General features: G+C 41.1%; 1 protein-coding gene across 4 annotated transcripts in view; it reads right to left on the reverse strand.

Moving 5' to 3' along the window:
* The window catches only part of unc-13-4A (BAI1 associated protein 3), a 50,351-nt gene that overhangs the window by 11,242 nt on the left and 19,192 nt on the right, over positions 1-19,917 (reverse strand). For all 4 annotated transcript variants that reach the window (XR_011444920.1, XM_070285635.1, XM_017162249.3 and 1 more), the window contains 3 exons: positions 7,471-8,076; positions 4,602-4,857; positions 1,494-1,737 (listed from right to left, as the gene is read on the reverse strand). Coding sequence is in view for 3 of the 4 variants with exons in the window: in XM_070285635.1 (XP_070141736.1) it covers positions 1,494-1,737; positions 4,602-4,857; positions 7,471-7,879 (909 nt within the window). In the remaining variant the exon portion in view is untranslated. The remainder of the gene's footprint in view (positions 1-1,493; positions 1,738-4,601; positions 4,858-7,470; positions 8,077-19,917) is intronic.

A 19,917-nucleotide genomic window follows, 5' to 3' on the forward strand; every position in this document is an offset into this window, starting at 1 on the left:
TTTTTCCTCTCATCTCTATTGATTTATCTTCCTTGAATTTATTAGCCTGCCGACTCTTGATTTAGATCACGCTTCGAGTAACGCTTTCATCGCATTCCCGACTACTTGGAAGTTATTATAATTTGATTGCCTTTGCTGCAGCCAACAACAAAATTATGAATGAGCTCTGTACAATATTTTTGGAAATATAATTATATCAGGCTTATTTTAATCTCTGGAATCAATAATTGGTAGCTGGAATAAATTGGAAGCTAACAGAAAAGCTAATAAAAATTAATTTCTAATTAAGGAATTGATAAAAGGCAAACTAAGATTTTCTTTGAAATGTATTTAGCAGATGAGTGTACTTATAATCCCTCTCTCTCGACTTGTATTTACGCTCATTAAGCGGTCGCAGCGCGCTTTTAGTTCACCTCGATATAACTCATTTTAATTGAAAGTAATCTGAGGTTCACTTGAAGGCAACTCAGCTCAGTTCGTTTTTCGTTTTAATGACTACCTCTTGGCCGGATTATAACTAAGCAACCTTTCAGACTGTAGCATCTGTGTCTGCAACTGCCTTCCTTGCATTCGAGTTATTTTTTTTATGTTAGTTTTTTTTGCTTTCATTAATTTCCATTAGGGCTGACCTAACCCTCCGAGCAAATCGCATTTATTTATAATTATTTACGATTAAATGCAAAAATGGCCAGAGAGCCAGAGACGGATCTCCCGCAGAGACCAGGCCAGGCAATAACTTTACGGACTTGGCCAACTCACTCTGGTCCTGTGGTCCTTGCTTCTGTTTCCCCATTTCTCAATCCGCTTTGCGGGGACCCGCGAGATTTGACCGGTTTCAACTCAATCACAGCAGGAGAGAAGCTACGTTATTTTCCTAGCACTAGTTGAAACTTTTATTATGCCGGCGTAACCTTGCCCCAGCATCCTTCTCCCCCGGAGCTTGCCTTCTCTCCCAGGACCTGGTCGAGTTTCATTAGTTGTGCACTGGGCGTCTAACAGTTTTCTTACAGCTAAATTAAAAACGATAATTGAAAAATGAACTCGTGTTAAGCTGGCTCCGGCCATCGCAGAAATATTGCGAAAATATTGGAAAATTCCTTTTGAAATGGCAATCAGCAGTGGGGAGCACACTTTTAATTGAATTTCTGCCCTCAACATCAAGTTGAGAGCTCGGAAATGAAATGAGGTGACCCCATCTCCTGCCTGTCCCGAAATCTCCGCCCATTTGAATCCCTGAGTGTGTTTTCTTGCCTTTGGGCAACCCAGGGCATTAATCATTCAAATTGCAAAACGTCTCAAAGCCTAATGCCTCCGATTAAGCCTTTCAATCATGCGGTGGTGTCGTCTCTGGCACGAGAATCTGAGTATCTGGTTTTCTGGTAACCCCTAAATCGCCTTAATTTGTATAATTTGCAACTATTTGCATAAGTTGCCCCCAAAAAAGGGAGGGTCCCAAAATGCATAACTTTCCGTCCCCTTGGATATTGATTTACCTGGCCGCCGGGCGCTGGGGCGCCCACCGTATTGGCAATGGTATGCAGCACCTCCGCGTACAGCTTCTCCTTCTCATCCTGGCGGTCAATGGACTCCTCCTGGGGCGCTGGTGGATCACGTTCGTTCTCGGGATTAGCCTCGGCACGTGCTTCGGCGGCACGCGTGGCCGACATGCGACGGTTCTCCCGCTTCCAGCCGAGCGATGTAAAGTTCTCAAAATACGAGCCATCCGTTTCCTGAACCCTGCGAACCGAAAAATGCAAAAATGGGGACATCAGAACGTTGAATGAGCATGGCAACGAGTTTGAATGTGCGAGAGGGTTCACTCTTTATGGACTTGCCCGATTCTATATCAAAGAATATTCAAATTGACTGCTGCTGCCGCTGTCAGTTTGGTGTCTGACTTTAATTGGCACTGTCAATATGCCGTTGCCAATATACAAATGTGACATTGTCCTACCTATTTCAACATTTTGATAAGGGTCGTCGTCGTCGTCCCTTGGCCTGTTGCCCGTTGTCTACGGCAACGATATGGGACCGACCCACTCGGCGTATGCTTGATGCCCTGAAAGCTAAATTCTGCCCTGAGCTGCTAATTGTATACAAATATTCAGCATTTTGGTGCATGGTAAGAAATAGGGATTTAAATGTTGATGAGTTAACGTTTAAATTTGAATTTAAGTATTCATTTTATATTCTTTACATGTCTTGTTAAATTTTTAATTAATTTAAACACACAAAAAACAATAAAATATATTTCAAATTTATTATTAAATTTAAATTTATTTCCCTAAACCTTTGCTGTTCTCTCAGTGCACATTTGTTTGAAACTTTCTGGATGTGAAGTTGTGTGTGGGGATCCTAACTAGGGCTAGTAAGGATAGTATATGCGCTGCCTAATCATTTGATTTGCATGCCTCGCACACCCATACCACACACACTCTTGGACTTATCCAAGCAGCTGTGGCAAAAAAAAAAAATATAAGAGAGAAAAAAGTTGGTAACAAAGTTTGCCTACTCAGCAGCGGAAACGGCTAAGCGGCTTAACTTTGTCGCCGTCGTTCATGATTTTTTACGTTTACGTTTATGGCGAAAAATAAACTGGAGCGTTGCCGGTTCCCCCCCCCCCAAGTAGGCAACACTTTCTGTCGACACTTTTGCGCCGAAATGTAGGCAACACTTTCCGTGGACACCTCTCCGTGTTGATGTGCGAGAGGAAGGTGTGCGAAAATGGTCAACGTAATTGCCGTAAATGATAGGGCAGAAGGAGTGTGACCGGCTTGGGACACTAACTGCATTGTTTGAAGCTCGAAAGTTGTTCGGGGAGATATTTAATTTTAAACTTTTTCGCCCAGATGTTTGTGTTGCTTTTTATTTTTCGTCTGCTTTGTGATTTCATCGCTTCCAGAGACACTCAATTTTGGTTTCAATTCTTAAGATTTTTCACAATTTTCTCCCTTCTTTGGTTTTTTTGTTTTTCATTTTCCTGTGGCTCTGTCAAAAGTTTTTCGTGAACTTCTTTTTTTGGTATTTATTTTGTCGCAAATATTTATTTTGTATTTAACTTCAAGGTAAACAATTTTCGTGGGTGAAAAGTTTTCATTTTCACTTGAACTTTATGGCACAAAATTATTATTGGTTTTTATTTGTCATGCGAATCAACGTTCTTCCCAATTGCAGAGAAAATCGAGAGACATATAGTCACCTCTGAGGTGGATATTGCTGCCAATCGGAAAATATTTAAAAAGAAATTGATTCGAATTCTTCAAGCAAAAAAGTTAAGGAGGATCTCTGGGGCACCTTGGTACATGCGGACTAGTAGCATAGAACGAGACCTGAAGCTGGCCAAACTTGGCGACAAACTTCACACTATTGCAACAAAGTGCATGGAAATCACCCTTATAGTCTGGCAAGAAGCTTAGCCACCTCTGAACATAGAACACGAGTTAGAACACCAACCTCACGACCTCCCTGACCAGGTCTTGACATAACACTTCAACCAGTCCCAGTCCCGTATTTCCGACGATGATCGGACGAATACGAAGTACAATAGTAAATAAAAATAAATAAAATTAAGAAATGTAATAAAAATGTAAACCAAGTAAAACGAAGCCTCAGTCTTCCTTCACATTCCGTCCATTGTCGGTCGTATATGAGGTACAATAGTAAATAAAAATAAATAAAATTAAGAAATGTAATAAAATGTAAACCAAGTAAAACGAGGCCTCCGTCTTCCTTCACATTCCGTCCATTACGGGTATACATTGCAAAATTATCGTTAAATTTGTTAAATAAAAATTAAAATATTGTTACTAACTAAAACTAAAAATAAATAAACCATAAAATAAAATATATTTCAAAGAAAAATACAAGGATGTCTGATTCCAATGAAATCAAGAAACACACTGCCAGTCTGGCTTTGAGCAGCTTGCTTATAAACGATTTAGTTTGAAATAAAACTCAAGGGCTTCTACGATTTTCTGAGTTAAAAAGTAGATTTTGTAGTAGGCTTGCAGAGGGTCACACTGATTTGATACAACCCCCTCTACCAAAATGTTGTTAAATTTTTAAAACACAATTCGCTTTGCTCAGTGTGTGAGCTTGGTATTTCCGAAAAACTTTTCGACACTCAAAAGGTTTTGCCCGCATCCAAAGTTGCCATGGGTGCGAAACTTTCTTTGGAAATTTCAGTGCTGAACTAACTGAAAGAACTTTTGTAATTACATAATTATGAAGGTTGAGCGGTAAAGTTTCGGAAAACAAATCGAGAGCACAACTGAAATTGAAGTACATTAATTAATTGGTAAATAATTTATTTCAGATATCCCCCATGTCGTGACTTTAACTCCGCACTTGGTTTATTTACGTCGTCGGTGCCAGGGAGCCGTCAAATCCCCGGAGAGGCTCATCATTCCGCTCCCGTGCCTAATTTATGCATTTCACATTCGAATACCTTCCTCCCTATTAGCATTTCCATCTGCTGGTTAATTACCGCAGGCAGACATGCTTTCCAACAAGGATGAGTTATGTTTCCGATCCCTGCCAGAAAAGTCCTAAATTTGCCAAAGCCATTCGCACATCATCAGGTATGCATTAGGGGAGCTTACCCGGAATTGGAGCGCGGGTCCACCTCGGGCCAGCTCAGCCGGCGCTTGCAGAAGGCCAGCGGCGGACGGGGCGGCGGATCAGGCTGATGGAGCGGCGAGTTACGCTGCCGGAAGGATCCAGTGCGCGGCGGAGCGAGGCATTCGAGAGCCCGGGATTGGCGACGCGACTGAGGTGTTCCGCTACCGCCGCCAGAGGCGGATGTCGAAGGACTGCCGGATCCAGGGTTGCCGCCTGCACCTGCTATTTTTGGGTAACCTGTGGCGGACACAAAAAAAGGGTTAGTAAGACGAGTATAGTTAGGGAAATCGGTTTAGGAAGGGTCAGGGAATTGGAGTTAATTAAAAATAAAATTACCATACAATTTTGTAAAACATTTTTATAAATTCTATATTAATAATTTAAGCACGGTGAAAGTATATCTAATATGGTTAATAACAATATTTTCATATACCAAATCACAGTGTTTCTTGCCAAAATTTACTATTATTCTTTAAAATTATAATCTTATAAACCAGAATATAGAACATCAAACTCCACAAAACTGTCAAGGGAGTGTTTTATTTTTAAAATTTGTTTTCTTCGCTCAATGGAGTCCATTTTGGTAGCCAAAGAAGCAAATGCATTTTGCTCTCTAAGGAAAATTGAGCATTCACAAATACAGGTACTTGGAAGCTATGTATTTCCCTGGGGCTCTATGCCCCATTATTCCACATAACATGCAAATTCCAGCGGAGAGCAGGTGGGATGCTGGTGATGGTTTCCAACGGAAGCCAGGTGGCAAATGAGGACCAGTCAAAGTCAATGTGGTGCCGGCGCCTTTGCCATGTGGTGCAGTGGCCCATGCTCAAGGTAACCGCAGCCCGCAACCTTGACATGCATCTGTGCGGCTCCTGCGGCTCCTCCTGCCACTGGCCCTGCTCCTAGACCGAGTCCCGGACTATAGCTTCCAGCACAGAAGTCCCACACGAAGTGCATGTGGTTCGGTGCTTTTTTGGAATGGAAATAGCTAACCATTACTGCGGCTTCGAAAAGAAAGCTTTTCGGGCCAAGGAGAAGCCACTGTGGGTGGAAGCCAGAAGAAAAAAATATATATACACGAGTATGCACGAAAATTTCAGTTGAAAAGTGGGTGTGCACAAAGCGGAAAGTCAAAGTTGGACTACACTGGACCCCGTCCATTACAAGGAAAAAACGCTTACACATTGATGGCTTTTCCGGGAAAACGTCCCCCTCTGCGCTGGCCGGAAAAACCGCTCGTTCGTGGCTCTTGCAACAAGATAAGCCAATTTCAATTTTGATTCAAATGCTGGAGACGGCGGTGAATCAAAGTCCCAGCCAAATGCCAAGTCAATGTCGTTGGCAATGGCGATAGCACAAATCTAGGATGCTGAAAAGTTTAGGTCCAACAAGATCCCGGCGGTTTGTGGCCAGGACACGCAGCTCCTGCTGATGCCGCGTCTTGACATTTAAATGTGTTTGCATTTGCCAACTAGGACAGAAACAACAACCTCGAACATCGTTTAGCTTGGCAAACAAGTTTTGCATAGCCAAGCGGAGCCAAAGCGGAAACGAAGCCGCACAAGAAGTCACATATGCAGGCTGATTGCTTTCGCTTGGCTAGCAGTGATTGCACTTGAAGAAAATCTAGGTAAATTGTCTGATATAAATAGAAGTTTCTTAAGGAATTTGATATACTTTAGAGCTTCTTTTAAAGGAAAATCTTTAATAGAGAGGATAAGACTTCAGGTTTATTCAGAAAATATAATTTCTCGGTTTTTTATTTCAAAATTTCAGAAATAAACTGTGAAAAAATATTCAAATATTTATAAATACCTAGAGTATTTTAGATAAAATGATTTTAAGTGACTTTTAAAAACAAGTCATCAAAAATAAAGGGTCAAAATGAGTTTTTTGGTAAGCTTAATGTTAGGAATTCAGCTCTAACTAAGAAGTGTTCTATAGGTATTGTGCCGATACCTGTTTCAGAATAATAATGCCTTAGTTTATAAGCTAATAAATAAAATATTTTATAAAAATTGAAAATCTTAATTTTTGAAGCGTGTACCACCCAAGAAACCCCAACCCAGACGCCACACTCCGCCGCTGCTGTGTGGTTTCTTCAGCACATTTGTTGATCCATATGCGAGAGGCGTTGCCTCACAATATATATTCAGCGATTGGGAAACTTTGGGCGCATTTGGTGGCTGGCAAGACATGTAATGTAATTTTCATATTGAGAACCGATGACGATAACGTCTGGCGGATTCAATAAACTTTTCCATGTTTACCATTGCTGTGGCACGCATACGCAAACAAATTGTTTTTGGGCCAAGTTATGGCACAGCCGATAGAGAGTGAAAGTCGAACTTAACTTAAAGGTGACTGGTGTGTTTTTTTTATGCACTTATTCCCCTGTTTATCCAGTGTGTATGTCCCCCCGAGGGGGTGGTAAAAACCACATAGGAAAACTCCATTAGCAACTTAATTAGGGCCAAGGCTGTTTTGGGATTCATGCCAACCTGCTTCGTTGCGAGGACGTGACCTTTGCCAAAGCGTTTAACAGGCCAATGCTTTTACATAGGAAAAAATATAAACTTATTAAAAATAAAATAGAAAATGAAATATAATAAATTATCAATTATTTCCCTTAAGTATTAAGATATGCTTGTGTTGTGGCTTTAATTCTATATTTTAGGAAATCTGGAGGCTGGGAGAAAGACAGCTTAAAGTCTTATTTTATTTCTTCAACTTATTTTCCCCCAATTTAATTTGTTTTCTTAATGCAAATGCAATATTTTCACCCAGTTCCAAAGCAAAAGAAAAAAAATAAATATATACAAGAAAGATAGGATCCATAATAAAACTCACCCAGTAATGGATTGGTTGCATTCGGATTGCCGATTACCACGCCGCCGGAGGGGTAATTACTGCCGCTCGCCGTCGATGCCACGCCCCCGGTGGGTGGTGCTGGAGCGCCATAACCGCCCAAGCCACTCCCAATGCTCGCCTGTTGCTGCAACGGCGGATGCGGGTGCTGCAGCTGTTGCTGCTGCTGTTGCTGTTGCGGCGGAAGCGAGTGCTGTTGCTGCAATGCCTGCTGCGGAAATGGCGGCTGTTGCTGAGCGGAAACGAGGCCGCCGCCAGGTGCAGAGCCAATGCCTCCGCCAGACTGCTGCTCGGAGGACTCCTGGCGGGAGAGGGAGAAGCGGCGGTTGCCAAGGCCCAGGCTGGAGATGCCACTGGTTACATACTGCTGCATGGAGCTAAGGAAACTCATGGCGGCATCTGGCTCCTGGCTCTGTTCCAATCGCCGGCGTAATTGGCTCAAGTCCTTTTCGTCTCTCTCTCTCTCTTACTCAGGCCTTCCCTCTCGCTCTGTGAAATTAATCACTTGGAAAGTTGCGCCCGGGATTTGCCTGCCCGATTATAAATTGGTCCTGGCTCCACGTTCCCGACTGCGTTCTTATCACGGCTCTGCAAGGATAACAAGGAAACGAAATGTTTATTTAAGGTGGAAACTTCTGGCAGACGCTCGAGAATTGTTTTCTGCTATTTTTGGCAATAATTGAATTCCGGCCGGGGACTTAAGTTCGGAATTATGTGTGTGTGTATGTAAATATTTTCGTGTTCGGATTAAAAGCAATTACAAAATACAAAAGCCAGACGAGATTTTCTTCATTTGCTAAAGATTTTCTTCATCTCCCATGGCTTATTTTGCAGCACAGGAATTTCCTTAGAGCAAAGCGTAAGAAAAAAAATATAAATTAATTAAGCCAACTTGTTTGGCATTTTTATAGCCACTGTACTTTGGGCAGGCTGGACCCTGCTAGACTGTGTTCTAGGGACCTAAACCATTATATTTGCCTTTGATTCAATTCATCAGCTTTTCTGTTGACTTGCCGATGATTTTTTAACACTCAGAAAAAACGGGGCGGAGATTAATCTTAATATTCTTTAATAAAAGTTATACAAATTGCTAGTTTTTAAACTTATCAAAAAGTGTTCAAAATTAAGCTACAAAATCATAGCAAATCGAACTAAATTTACACAGAATTTAGATTCTAAAGAACCCTCTTTTTTCGAGTTCATGTATTTGCTGTTTGCCCAACCAAATTCCGTGCAAATATCAAGGGTGGAAATGGAGGATTGCATTTGTTTGGCCTATCTATCGATTGATTGCTGAGTCGTTTTGCTCACTTCTGGGCATGGCTCTTAATTAAATTTCTTTTGAAGTAGGCTCCGCTATCCTAATTAACGTTTAATCAGCTGAGCTTAATGAGCCATTTTTGGTGTTCATGGCTAATCGATCTGCATGAATAATTGGGACACACACACACTTGCTACAGAACACAGCACCTGTCCGAATTGTCCTGGGCCCATAAATTAGCTGGCAAGGTAGTTTATTTTTGCTTGGCACACTGCAGCCTGGTCCAAAATACTAATAACAATAATTAGACGACCAAAAATAAACGCTGGACCAAGCAGAAAAGTAGTTAATTAATTAGTTTGCCAGGGGTTTGGCCCTCGATTATGGATGAGCAAATCGGTGTGGCGAAAATGAAATTGCAAATTGAACACCAGTTTGTGGGCTGCTACTTTTCTTTTTTGTTTTGTGGCCATTCAAACGTGACCGGCTTAGTTGTTCGTCTTTTCATTTGCCAAAATCGGATGAAGGTCCTCGATAACAGTGGGCCATTTCGATTTGAGGAAACGGAAATAAGAAGTGATTTTCATTTTAAGAGCTTAATCCTTAAGGGAAAGTCTGCAATATTTCAGAAACTGTGTGGAGGAATTACACTTAAATTTTATATTTATTCATAAGTTTTTCATTTATTGTTGTATTAAATCTGAATTAAGGAATCAAATGACATCTTTTCTCCTTAAAAATAAGCCTGATAATAAATCTGATAAAAAGTCTATAGCAAAACACATCCAATAAATATTTGAATCCCTGGAAATTCGTTATATTAATGACAGCTACTTCTATATATAAAGTAAGCACTTGATATTTTAGGCTCGCCATAAAACCAAAGCCATTTGGGCCACTCAAATAAATTTAGTTTGTTTTACTATTTATTCCAGTTCTTGTAATTACGCCCCTATCTCTATTCCGATAATGGCATGACAATGTTTTATTGACTTGTCATTTTTCCGGAAAAGTAGTGTTAGCCTGCGCCATCAACAAAATACTGGGCAACATTATCAACCTGTTTACTGTCGCCATAAAAATAAAACTTGATTAAATTCGCCACACAATGCGAATGGGTAACCTGCAGGCTGGCAGGATGTTAAGCACTCTCGGGGACAATGAAGGTATTATCCAGTGTGCCAGAGTGGCTTTAAATGCCATAAACGACATATGAGGGGAGGAGTGCGGTGTGTATACAGAGTTGGCCCCCCAAATGGCCGGCAGTCATGGCAACTGGGAACTACTATACAGTTGGAAAACACAATTCGCATCCAGCAGCAGCAGGCCACAATGGCCAGAACACAGCTATGATTGCGGACTGCGATGATGTCCGTGTGCGTAATCAGCGCATTCATGCATAGGGCCTTAGCTTCCGCATGTTATTCCGCTGGCGCCATAATTAGCGGAGTAGGAAAATAATTTGCAAACCATTTCTGTGTTATCTGAGGCTCGGCCTTTGTTTTGTTTTCGAAAATCCTAAAAATAAATCAGCCTTCACACAAAAGTTGATTTATATGGTGCACGTAAATTTGCCATTAAGCGACAGACAAATGTATTGCAATTAAATGAAATGGAAGCGGAGCCACAGGAGCAGCAGCAGCAACAGCTGCCCATATAAAAGTAAAGGAAAATGTTCAGGCGAGCTGGGAAGGGTACATAAATACGCAGCCAACTTAGACTTTAATTAAGATTAATTAGTCACTGGCCAGGCCAGGCAGCGCGAAAGTGGCATGTGTGTGTGTGACTTGATGGGTTACATTACACGGAAAAATATCGCATAGAAAAGTTATTGATTTAAGAGGGTTTTTAGTCCTTTGAATTTCCTACGTTTCATTCATCTACAGTATATAAATCTTTAAGGCTTCCATTCTCAAACAAAAAGAACACTAATTCTTTTCTCAGTGTCTCATAAAACTAAGGACCCAGGACCCTGAAGCCCCTTTGCGCTGTTCCTTCAATCTATTTAGTTTTTATTAATGATTGCGCATACGACATGTGGGCCAGGGTGTGTGTGTGTATGTCCTCGCTGACAGCAACCCTTGTTCGAAAAAGTTTTCGCAGAGCTTGCGGGGGAAAAAAAAACTAAATTAAATGTGGATTGCACTAATGTGACTTCCCGAATATTCCGGCTAGCTGTCACAAAGTCGCGAGTTCGCCCATCAACTGGCAGTAATTATCGTTTTTTGTGCCCCCGAAATGAACTGAGACAAGGGTCTGAGACGGGTTTCCGCATTCGAGTCAATTTTAGACACATTTTGTGAGCTGATTTGGTTACCACGCATAATTTAAAAGCATTTCCACCTGTGCAAACATTTTCTGCGGTGGGAAGGTGCACAAGGAAAAGTTGCGAAATCCAAATAGAAGGCGGAAAATTGAAAAACAAAATCTGCGCGGCCGCCAAGGAGAATACGGAATACGCTTATCAAGGCTTTGAGTTTGTTAATCCCATAAAAGAAATACAAACGAAAGGAATAATAAATAAATCCCTAATGAATCTGGTCTTTGAATGTAATTATTCTTGCTATAAATCTAAATTAAGGGTACATATACCTTATATATACCTTCTCCATATAAGCATACTCTATATTGTGCAAAAATCTAAATATAAGCTTGGCAAAAACGCACAAACCCCAAGGGAAAAGGAATTCGCACACACACACAAAATATAAAAAAAGCAATTGTAAGGCAATTTCAAAGGCAAAATTATTATGTCGCTTTATGTCATTTTTTTTTCTCTTCTTTTTGCACACCGAAAGCCAAGTTTTTCCAGGGCAACTGGCAGATGAATGTCGGTGCTCATGCCCCTGAAAATAAGGGGGAAAAGGGAGAGCTTTTTTGGGGTGCACGCTGCTGGTGTACGTGAAAATGACAAAGCAGCTGCTCAACAACAAACGGCAACGCATGCTGTGGCATAAAATTTATTTTCACTCCTGTCCCAACCATGATATGTGGCTTTAAATATCTACAGAAAAAAAAAAACCAAGGGAACCACCGAAAAAAACTCGTTTACATTGCGGCAGATATTCCAGATTCGACATCTCAAAAGGCACAAATGGCCAAGGGTTCTGGGGTTGAGAGTTGAGCCAAACAAATGTGCGGCATTCAAATGTCTTCCTTAGTTGCGTGTATGTTTGCCTCGGTGTTGGGGGCGTGGCAAAACATAAATTACTTTACGCACGAGCTACCTCTGAAAGTCAGGCAGTAAGGAAGTGGGCTAAACAATGCAGCAATTGTGAACAAATATAATTTAATTGCCACCAGCAACTAGCAGGTTAAAGGCATTCAATAATGGCAATAATCATGGCCAATAACTGGCTTGCTATGTTAATCCTTTGTCTGGAGAGAATGCAAATTTTGATGATTTTCGATTTGATTTCCATTGTTTCAAAGGAAAATAGAGATGAATACAATGGTTTGTTATTGAAATAATAGTTTTTATCAAATGAATACGAGAAGATATTTAATTAGCTTTGTTTTAAAATGAAAAGGAAAGGAAGTTTTACTTTATACAGTTGTAAATGACTCCTTGACCCTGAAAGATAATCTTAAATCAACTTAAACTATTAATAATACACAAAAAATCCCTAAATCTAATCTTTGTTCAAAGAAAATCCCACATAAATACCTCTTTAACCCCAACAACAACTTGATTATAATAGTTCAATAATATAGTTCCAACTGTGAATATCACATAAGCCTTTGTAACTTTCAAAGGGTTTAATAATAAACGTGTCAGTAACCGATAGTTGATGCGATAAGCATGAATTGCATTAAACCTGAAGCGAAAAAATTGCATCTACCGCAAAAGCCCAAGGAATGGGATTATGTGGCCACCCACTGACTGGATCCCAGTGGGTGGATCCACTCGTTTTTCCGCATCATCGGCATTGGCATCATCATCATCATCACCATAAATCACAAAAGTGCAGCATATGCATCACTTTCCACACTTTCCGCTCAGCGTTCTTTGTTTGCTTTGGCAATTTGTAGTCAGCATGTTGCCGGCCAGAACGAAGGACCAAGGACTGCCACAAGTCCTAGGACTAGAGCTCTAGTTCACTGTCAAATGCAATAAACCAGAGAGAGTGAGAGATCCCTTTTGTGTGGGCCACAAGATGCTGGACAAACAGCAGACACAAATGCACTGAGAAAACAGATGAAGAAATTGGGAAAAGAAAGTGATTTTAAAAGGAGGTTTTAAATAAAATGTATTTTTTGAAAGCAAATAAACTTGTCTTCTCTTACTTTCCTGAATTTAAATAATTAAATATCACAAAAAAAGATATTAAATATAAATTTAAGTACATTTGTAAGAAGTAAACCGCCTGAAGTCATGAGCTTCTGTTTTGGCTCTGTTTTCTTACCCTGTACACCACAAAAGATGGCCCAAACAATGGGCCAAGGGACCATGAGTAATGTGGCTGGAACATGCAAAAGTGCCGAACGGAAGGCCCCTGAGAACGAGTTGCCTTTGATAAATGCGCCCAAGAAGGGTCACCTGCCCTGTGCAGCTGTCTGGTAAATTGCTTAATTTGTTAAAGCACAAACAAGGAGCACGAAAATACACACACACACACGCACACCACCTATGGAACACCGGGGCGTATGGGCAATTTACGCAATTGCAACAGAAATTCAATTAACTTGCCTTGGATTTGCGGCTATTAATTACAAGGGGCGTCTGGGCGTCAAAAACGGTGCACTTATGGCGACTGCAACAAATCCTCATTGATTAAGTTGCCAGGCTTCTTCCCATTCTAAGGGCCAAAATCCATGGGGAAATCCTTCTAATTAGCCAGCCAAGAGGAAAATCAACACAAGGCTTCTCCAGACTTGAGGCTCGAGAGTGCTCACACAAGTTTGCTGAAAGTTTAATGCAAGGTGTCTTTGGGGGTGCCAGCAGAGATCTAATTAAATATTGCTCGCATTCCAATCAAAATTTCCATATGAAAGGTTGGCTTTTGCACTCCTTCTTCTTCGTGTGTGTGAGTGTCTCTCTGGGGCCCAAGGAATGTCCAATTAAAACTATCAAATTACGTATACGCCTGGCGAGGCGTAACCAGGCTGCCTAATTACCAGACGCAGGTCTTGAACAACTCTCAAAATCAGACACTCAGACACTGAAAAAAAAACAAGGTGTAAGAAAATAAGCGAGTTTAAATCTTTTATTTATCTAATTTTCTTTCAAAAAAATATGAAATAAAATTTATAAAATCAAAAGAAGCCTCTTTAAGGTACTTTAAATATTTTTAAAATCATTTAAGCTCTTTGTAAATTCCTGGATTTTTTTTCAGTCCACACATCCACGCATAGGACACTCGATCCTTTCACGGACTATATTTGCGGCAGCACAAAAATGTTTTCGGCAATGAGGAATGTCACACAGGAAATTGGAGGCGCGTCTCACACACTCACACACCCCACACCCACTCGCATGCATAATTAATTTGCTTTGTGCTTGCGGCCTAATTGTGAATCGGTGGCCAAAAACCACCAGAGTGGGTGAGATACCGAGGACGAGTCGACATTTAATTGTTGCCTTTGACATTGCAACAATTTCAAAGTGCCTGCCGCTTGAACACCCGCAGCGCATCTCGCATCGCCTTTGGCCGCTTTAATTAGAAATTCCAAGCAGGCCGAGCTCATTCAAAATCGATGGCCAAATTACGTCTGTACTTGGCACTTCTTCTTGTCGACCAAGCTCCGAACTTTCTATAAACTCTTTATGCTGTTAATTAATGCATGGATTGGCTCAATGCCGCCAATTTGCTGGCCATACAACTTTTAAAAGTTTCCGCTTTGATTTTGTTTTCCAGCTGCGGGGCATGCTCGCTTTAGCCTGAAGTTTGCAGGAAATATAAGGATATATATATAGAGGAGAGATTTAATTTTAAAGTTAATTATTAATATCAGGTGAAAGAGAAAAATAGGTCGAGTATCTGCCTTTAGTTGTGTATAATTTTTTAAAGATTGCAAAGCCTTGTGATACCTTAACATTTACTTCATTAATTGGCTTATTCAAGAATCTGCCTAACCTAGAGAGCAATTTAACCTTAAAAATAATTGCCCTTTAAGAGTAGTTCAAGTTTCAGTATTCTTAATTTCCTTTTTTCCTTTTTGTTTACCCTTTTTTTGGTTTTCCCCCGCTCTCTTGTCTTTGTGCACTGAACTTGAAAGTCACCTTGCCTTGCCTTGTCGTTTGATGCGTTTTTTGACGCCAATCAAAGCCACGGGTGGCGCTAATGGGGTTTAGGAGGCGGGGGAGACGGGGCTGGCAGCAGGACATGGCTCCTGCCATTCCCCCCCATATATACTCCTACGTATATGTGTATCTAGCGGCGCTTTGTTTGGCTTTGACATGTCAAACAACGAAGAGCGAACAACAAAAGCGGCAGCAAGACGTTGCAGCTTCCCCCAGCTCAACATTGTTGCAAATTACAAGTAAATCCAAAACGGCTCAATGCACAGCATCTCCCAGGGGATATGGAGATGACAAGGGGTATGGGTGAAGATGGGTTATGGCTCTGCCAGACGTTCAATGTTTCCAACTCGTTGGCTCGACTTTAAGTTCATTTTTACTGTGTGAGCAAGAGAGGCCAGGCCATCATAAAAATTGTTTTTCAGCTTCTGTTTCCTTCGTTTTTCTGCGGCAACGTCCCATTTTGCCCATTGGTCTTTATTCCTGGCCGAGTTTATTGTTTGCTTTCATTGCGCTTTGGCCATTGCCATTGCCACTGCCACTGCCACACTTTCTCCCGCCTTCGTCGCATTCACAAAGTCTGCAATTAAGGCCGCCGCAGCTTATTTACGGACTTCGAAACGTGGCGTATGCGCTATGTACACGCACCTACCTACACACACTCTTCAGTTTCATATACACACACAAGGCTGGGGCAATGAAAATGTATTTTTGTACTGCATATTCACGCTTTTGTTTGCTTAAATGCGCGGTAATTAAAATGTGTTGGAGAGGGCCCCCAGAATGCACTCAAAAAAGGTACAAAATGGTGTTTTCACCAAAAGGCTGGCATTTTCACTAAGGTCACTTAAAATTTGCAGCTTGGCCTAAAAAGGAAACTGGTTTTAAAATAATATTTAGCTTTCATTTGCGGGTTTCATCTTGTTTAAATTAACTAATTAAGAAAAGTTTAAGGGGTTGAAGGTAGGTGTTTTTAACTAAAATTTTCTGTGCTTTTTTGGTGCCTAATTTTGTATATTTTATATACTCATGTTATTACAAAATCCCTTTGTTATTATAAAAGATTTCTTCTTTACCAATTCCACTTGTTGATTACCATTTAAATCCTTGTTTGTTTAACCACTTTTAAGACTATTTAAGCCATGATTTACAACGTGAAAATTCAATTACCAAGACTCTTACAAGCCATTAGCCGATTGCCTGTGAAATTCCGTTTTAAGATGGGCTTGGTTTGTGCCCAAGTAATCTGCATTTCACGATTTCCCTTTTTTTATGATTTATTTTGCGTTAAGGACCCTTTTTTTTCGGCCACTCTCATATACATTTTTCATTATTCCGCATTCTGTATGTCCTTGTAAATATATTTGTATATATATATTGGCCATGCGATTTTTATGTGACGAAATGCTGGCTGATGGCGTTCGCTGGTTGCCACAGCAATGTCAACGGAACGTTAAGCGGGATTAGGAGCTCCGCTTGGCGCTTTTGTTTTTTTGAAATGTCGCCAACATCATCAACAAGGTGACATAAGAGCAGCGAACAAATATAAATACGAGAAAGCGTAGGATTTTACCCATCCCTCAGACCATCCCCTCGACTGTTTGCACATCTTAACGTGGCCATATTTTGCATATGGCTTTAATGGCGGCTTAGCGGCGTAAAAATAGCAAAAGTCGCTCAGGCTGTCGAGAGCGGGAGGGGAAATGAGGCCAAGACAAAGGAGATTCTGGCACAAAGTGGCTCTTGGGCTGACAGCTTTGTTGTCTGCATACCACACGGCTGCCGCTCGGGGCTGCCAAAATGCGCAGAAAACTTCGAGCCAAAGTCGCTGAGCCAAGTACGAGTAAGAGGGTTAAAAGCGGCGGAGAGACAGCAATTGCTACTGTCAGCTGAGCAAAGTTTTTAATTAAAATAACCGAGCAATAAAACAGCGCAACAAACACACTCTCGAGCTGGGTTGGGGGTAAGGAGTCCTGTTAAATGGGAAATTAGCAGCGACAATTTCTCCTGGTCACATGGTGCATAACGCATACGCCACGAGGGCCGCCGCCCGTGCCCTGAGACGCAATTAAAATTTAACAGCACCCCGACGCAATTCGTTAGCTATTTGTTATTTGCTATTCCTCGCTTCTGTTTCTATTGCTGTTGCTGTTTCCCTAGAACGCTCCTTGAATATTTATGGCCAGCGAAAGGTCAAGGCAATGGCCTTGAACCCTTCTATGTTCTCCCTTGTCTGAGGGCGCGACCACTTAAAGGTCTTGAATTTTTGCGTAGGTTTTACGCCTGATCGGACAATCATGAGCTCATTAAAATAACATAAATCAAACCGCTCTAGGAGCTAGCCTCCCCTTGCATAATGGAACTCAAAAGTGAAATTGTAAAATTGAAATTGCCCGACTAAACTTAGATTAAGGCGAAATTTCACAGTTTGTCGGGAGAAAAAGTATGAAAAGAAAAAGGAAAAGGAAAAACTGTGATGATGCGTTGGCGTGTGGCCTCAAGCTCTGCAGCAAGATTGATTGATGACATGACGTCAATTTTCCCAAGCCACGCTCCAGTCCCAGACCCATTCCCTAAGTCCCCAAATCCTCCCAGTATGCAAAAGGGGCCCAGCTCTGGCCAAGATCCTGATGTGGCGGTGGCCCAGCGCTGAGGGCGTGACCAGAGACATGGGCCCGACGCGATGACGATGAAAAGACAATGAAAAAGGCATTAAAACTGTGGTCAGGCCAAGGAATAAAAAAGGTGGTATCACTCTGGGACGGGATAAGGGGATGATGTGCCACACGGAGGCGTTCCTGCGGTGCATGTCTTGGCTTGTTTGTGGGCGTGGCACTCGGAAATAATAATATACACAACTCAAAAGACCATAGAACAAACGAAGTTTGCTGTTGTTTTAATGACGCAGCTCGAACGGTTTTAAAAAGGTATTTAGGGGAACAGCAAATTAGCTGTTTTAATTATTATTAATTTAAAAATTGAAAAGGTTAATGTTTGGGCAAATAAATCTGAAATAATATATAGGATTGTTTAACAATTGCTGAATATATTTTACAAAGTTTTAAAGGCAAAATAAATATTTTAAAATTTAAAAAACATCATAAAAGAAGAATTTCTGAATTTGTAAAAAAAAACCAAGGACCTATGTTCATTCACATATATTTTAAAAAGTCTCGGGTTTTAAATTAATTACTAATTAGCAAGACATTCTCTTTAGAGCTCATTTAAAATGTGAATTTAAAAATTTACCGCTGCCAAATGAAGTTACGCATGTCAAAAGCCAACATAAAAATACGAATGGAAAATACTATTAACACGAATTAACGTTGAGCTTTTAATTATGCAATACTGGACTTTCACCTTTTTCCGTTTCCTGTCCATTGCCAACAGTCATGATTATAACGACAACTTTGCTGTTTATTATCTGCCTAGGCAGATACCATTATGCATGATTAATAAACTTGTTATTGTTGTTTGGTCATTTAAGGCCCTCGGTTGCCATCAAAATTATGCATAATTGGTGTCACTGTCACCCACACTGACGGGATCATTGGATCAAAATCTGCCAGACGGGAGACGGGTGACGAGCGATGTGGGGGACTTACCCGAATCTCGGGGACCAACAGACCCAAGCGGCTGCCGCATCAACTTAAAACCGAAACATTTACGAGAAAAAAAACAGCACATTCCTGTGGGTGTTTAATGAACAATTTTCCACACACACACAGAAAAAGCACCATACGGCGCAGAAACCTTGAAAATTATGCAAAAATAAATTAAAGTTTCATGTGGGCACCCCCGAAAGTGCACTGGTTCGGGGCTCCTTAGACAATAAAGGTCGTTGGAGACAAGAAAAGGCAAGACTCGTAATAAAATTGAGTAATAAAATGTGGAAATAAAAATGAAATTTTAAACACATACCGCAGGCGAAAAAAGATATTTGAATAGAATAGTAATCTAAATGGTACTTAATTCAGATAATAGCAATTGAGGTATCTGTTAGGAGTGACCAGTATCCTAATAGATATGAGTTTTCACCAATAGTTAGGTACAGAATAGCCAGCTATTTGTAGTACAAAGTTAATTGAATACAAGATCAAAATATACATTTATAAGACCAAAATCCACATATATGTAGTATAAATAAAACCCACCATGGTATAGTTACCTCAACTTCTACCTTTACTTTAATATCTTCCAAGTTCATAGCTTTTACCAATATGTTTCTTAAGCAGTCGGCTCAAGATACTCAAAAATAGAAAACCAAACTCAATATGCCACTGCGAGCTATGCCTTGTTGCGTTGTCCTTGCTGGGAATGGTCTCCCTAAGTCTACTAAGTCATGTTGCTGTCGCTGTTGGAATGCCTGGCACGTTCTCTAATGCTGCGACTGCAGAGATAAAAACCAAGATATAAAGCATAAAATCGGCCCGGCAATTACTTCGAGTGATGGCTTTCTAATTTAGGGCTTAATTTGTGTGGATTTAAGGCGCGCCGGCACCAAATTTTTTTAAGCAATGCCATCAAATTTCGCCCAGGTACGGCTACGGCCCAGGCCAAAAGGAAGGACTAAAGGACTAAGCGGACGAAGGAAGGGCAAAGGACGATTTGCAACACTTTATGGGCACTCGGCAGGCTGCCGAGGAGCGCGCGACCAAAAATACCGTGGGCCCTCGGGCACGTTACGTATACGCCCCCAATGACATGTACATAAATTTAATGCTAGAAATGCTCCGCTCGACACGACTCGACCCTGTCTGTGGACCCGCTTTCGTGGCTGTTATTTTCGTCCTTTTTTTTTTGTTTCCCACACATACAGAGAGCGAGACTGAGTCCTTGTCGTCGGCATAACATTTCCGCTTTCGGTTGCATGAGTATCCGTTTCCGTTTGCCCGGCCCGCTCCTCTGTCCGTGTCCAGAAATAAAG

This window comes from Drosophila kikkawai, chromosome 3L (assembly GCF_030179895.1).
Source record: "Drosophila kikkawai strain 14028-0561.14 chromosome 3L, DkikHiC1v2, whole genome shotgun sequence".
Lineage (NCBI taxonomy): Eukaryota > Metazoa > Arthropoda > Insecta > Diptera > Drosophilidae > Drosophila > Drosophila kikkawai.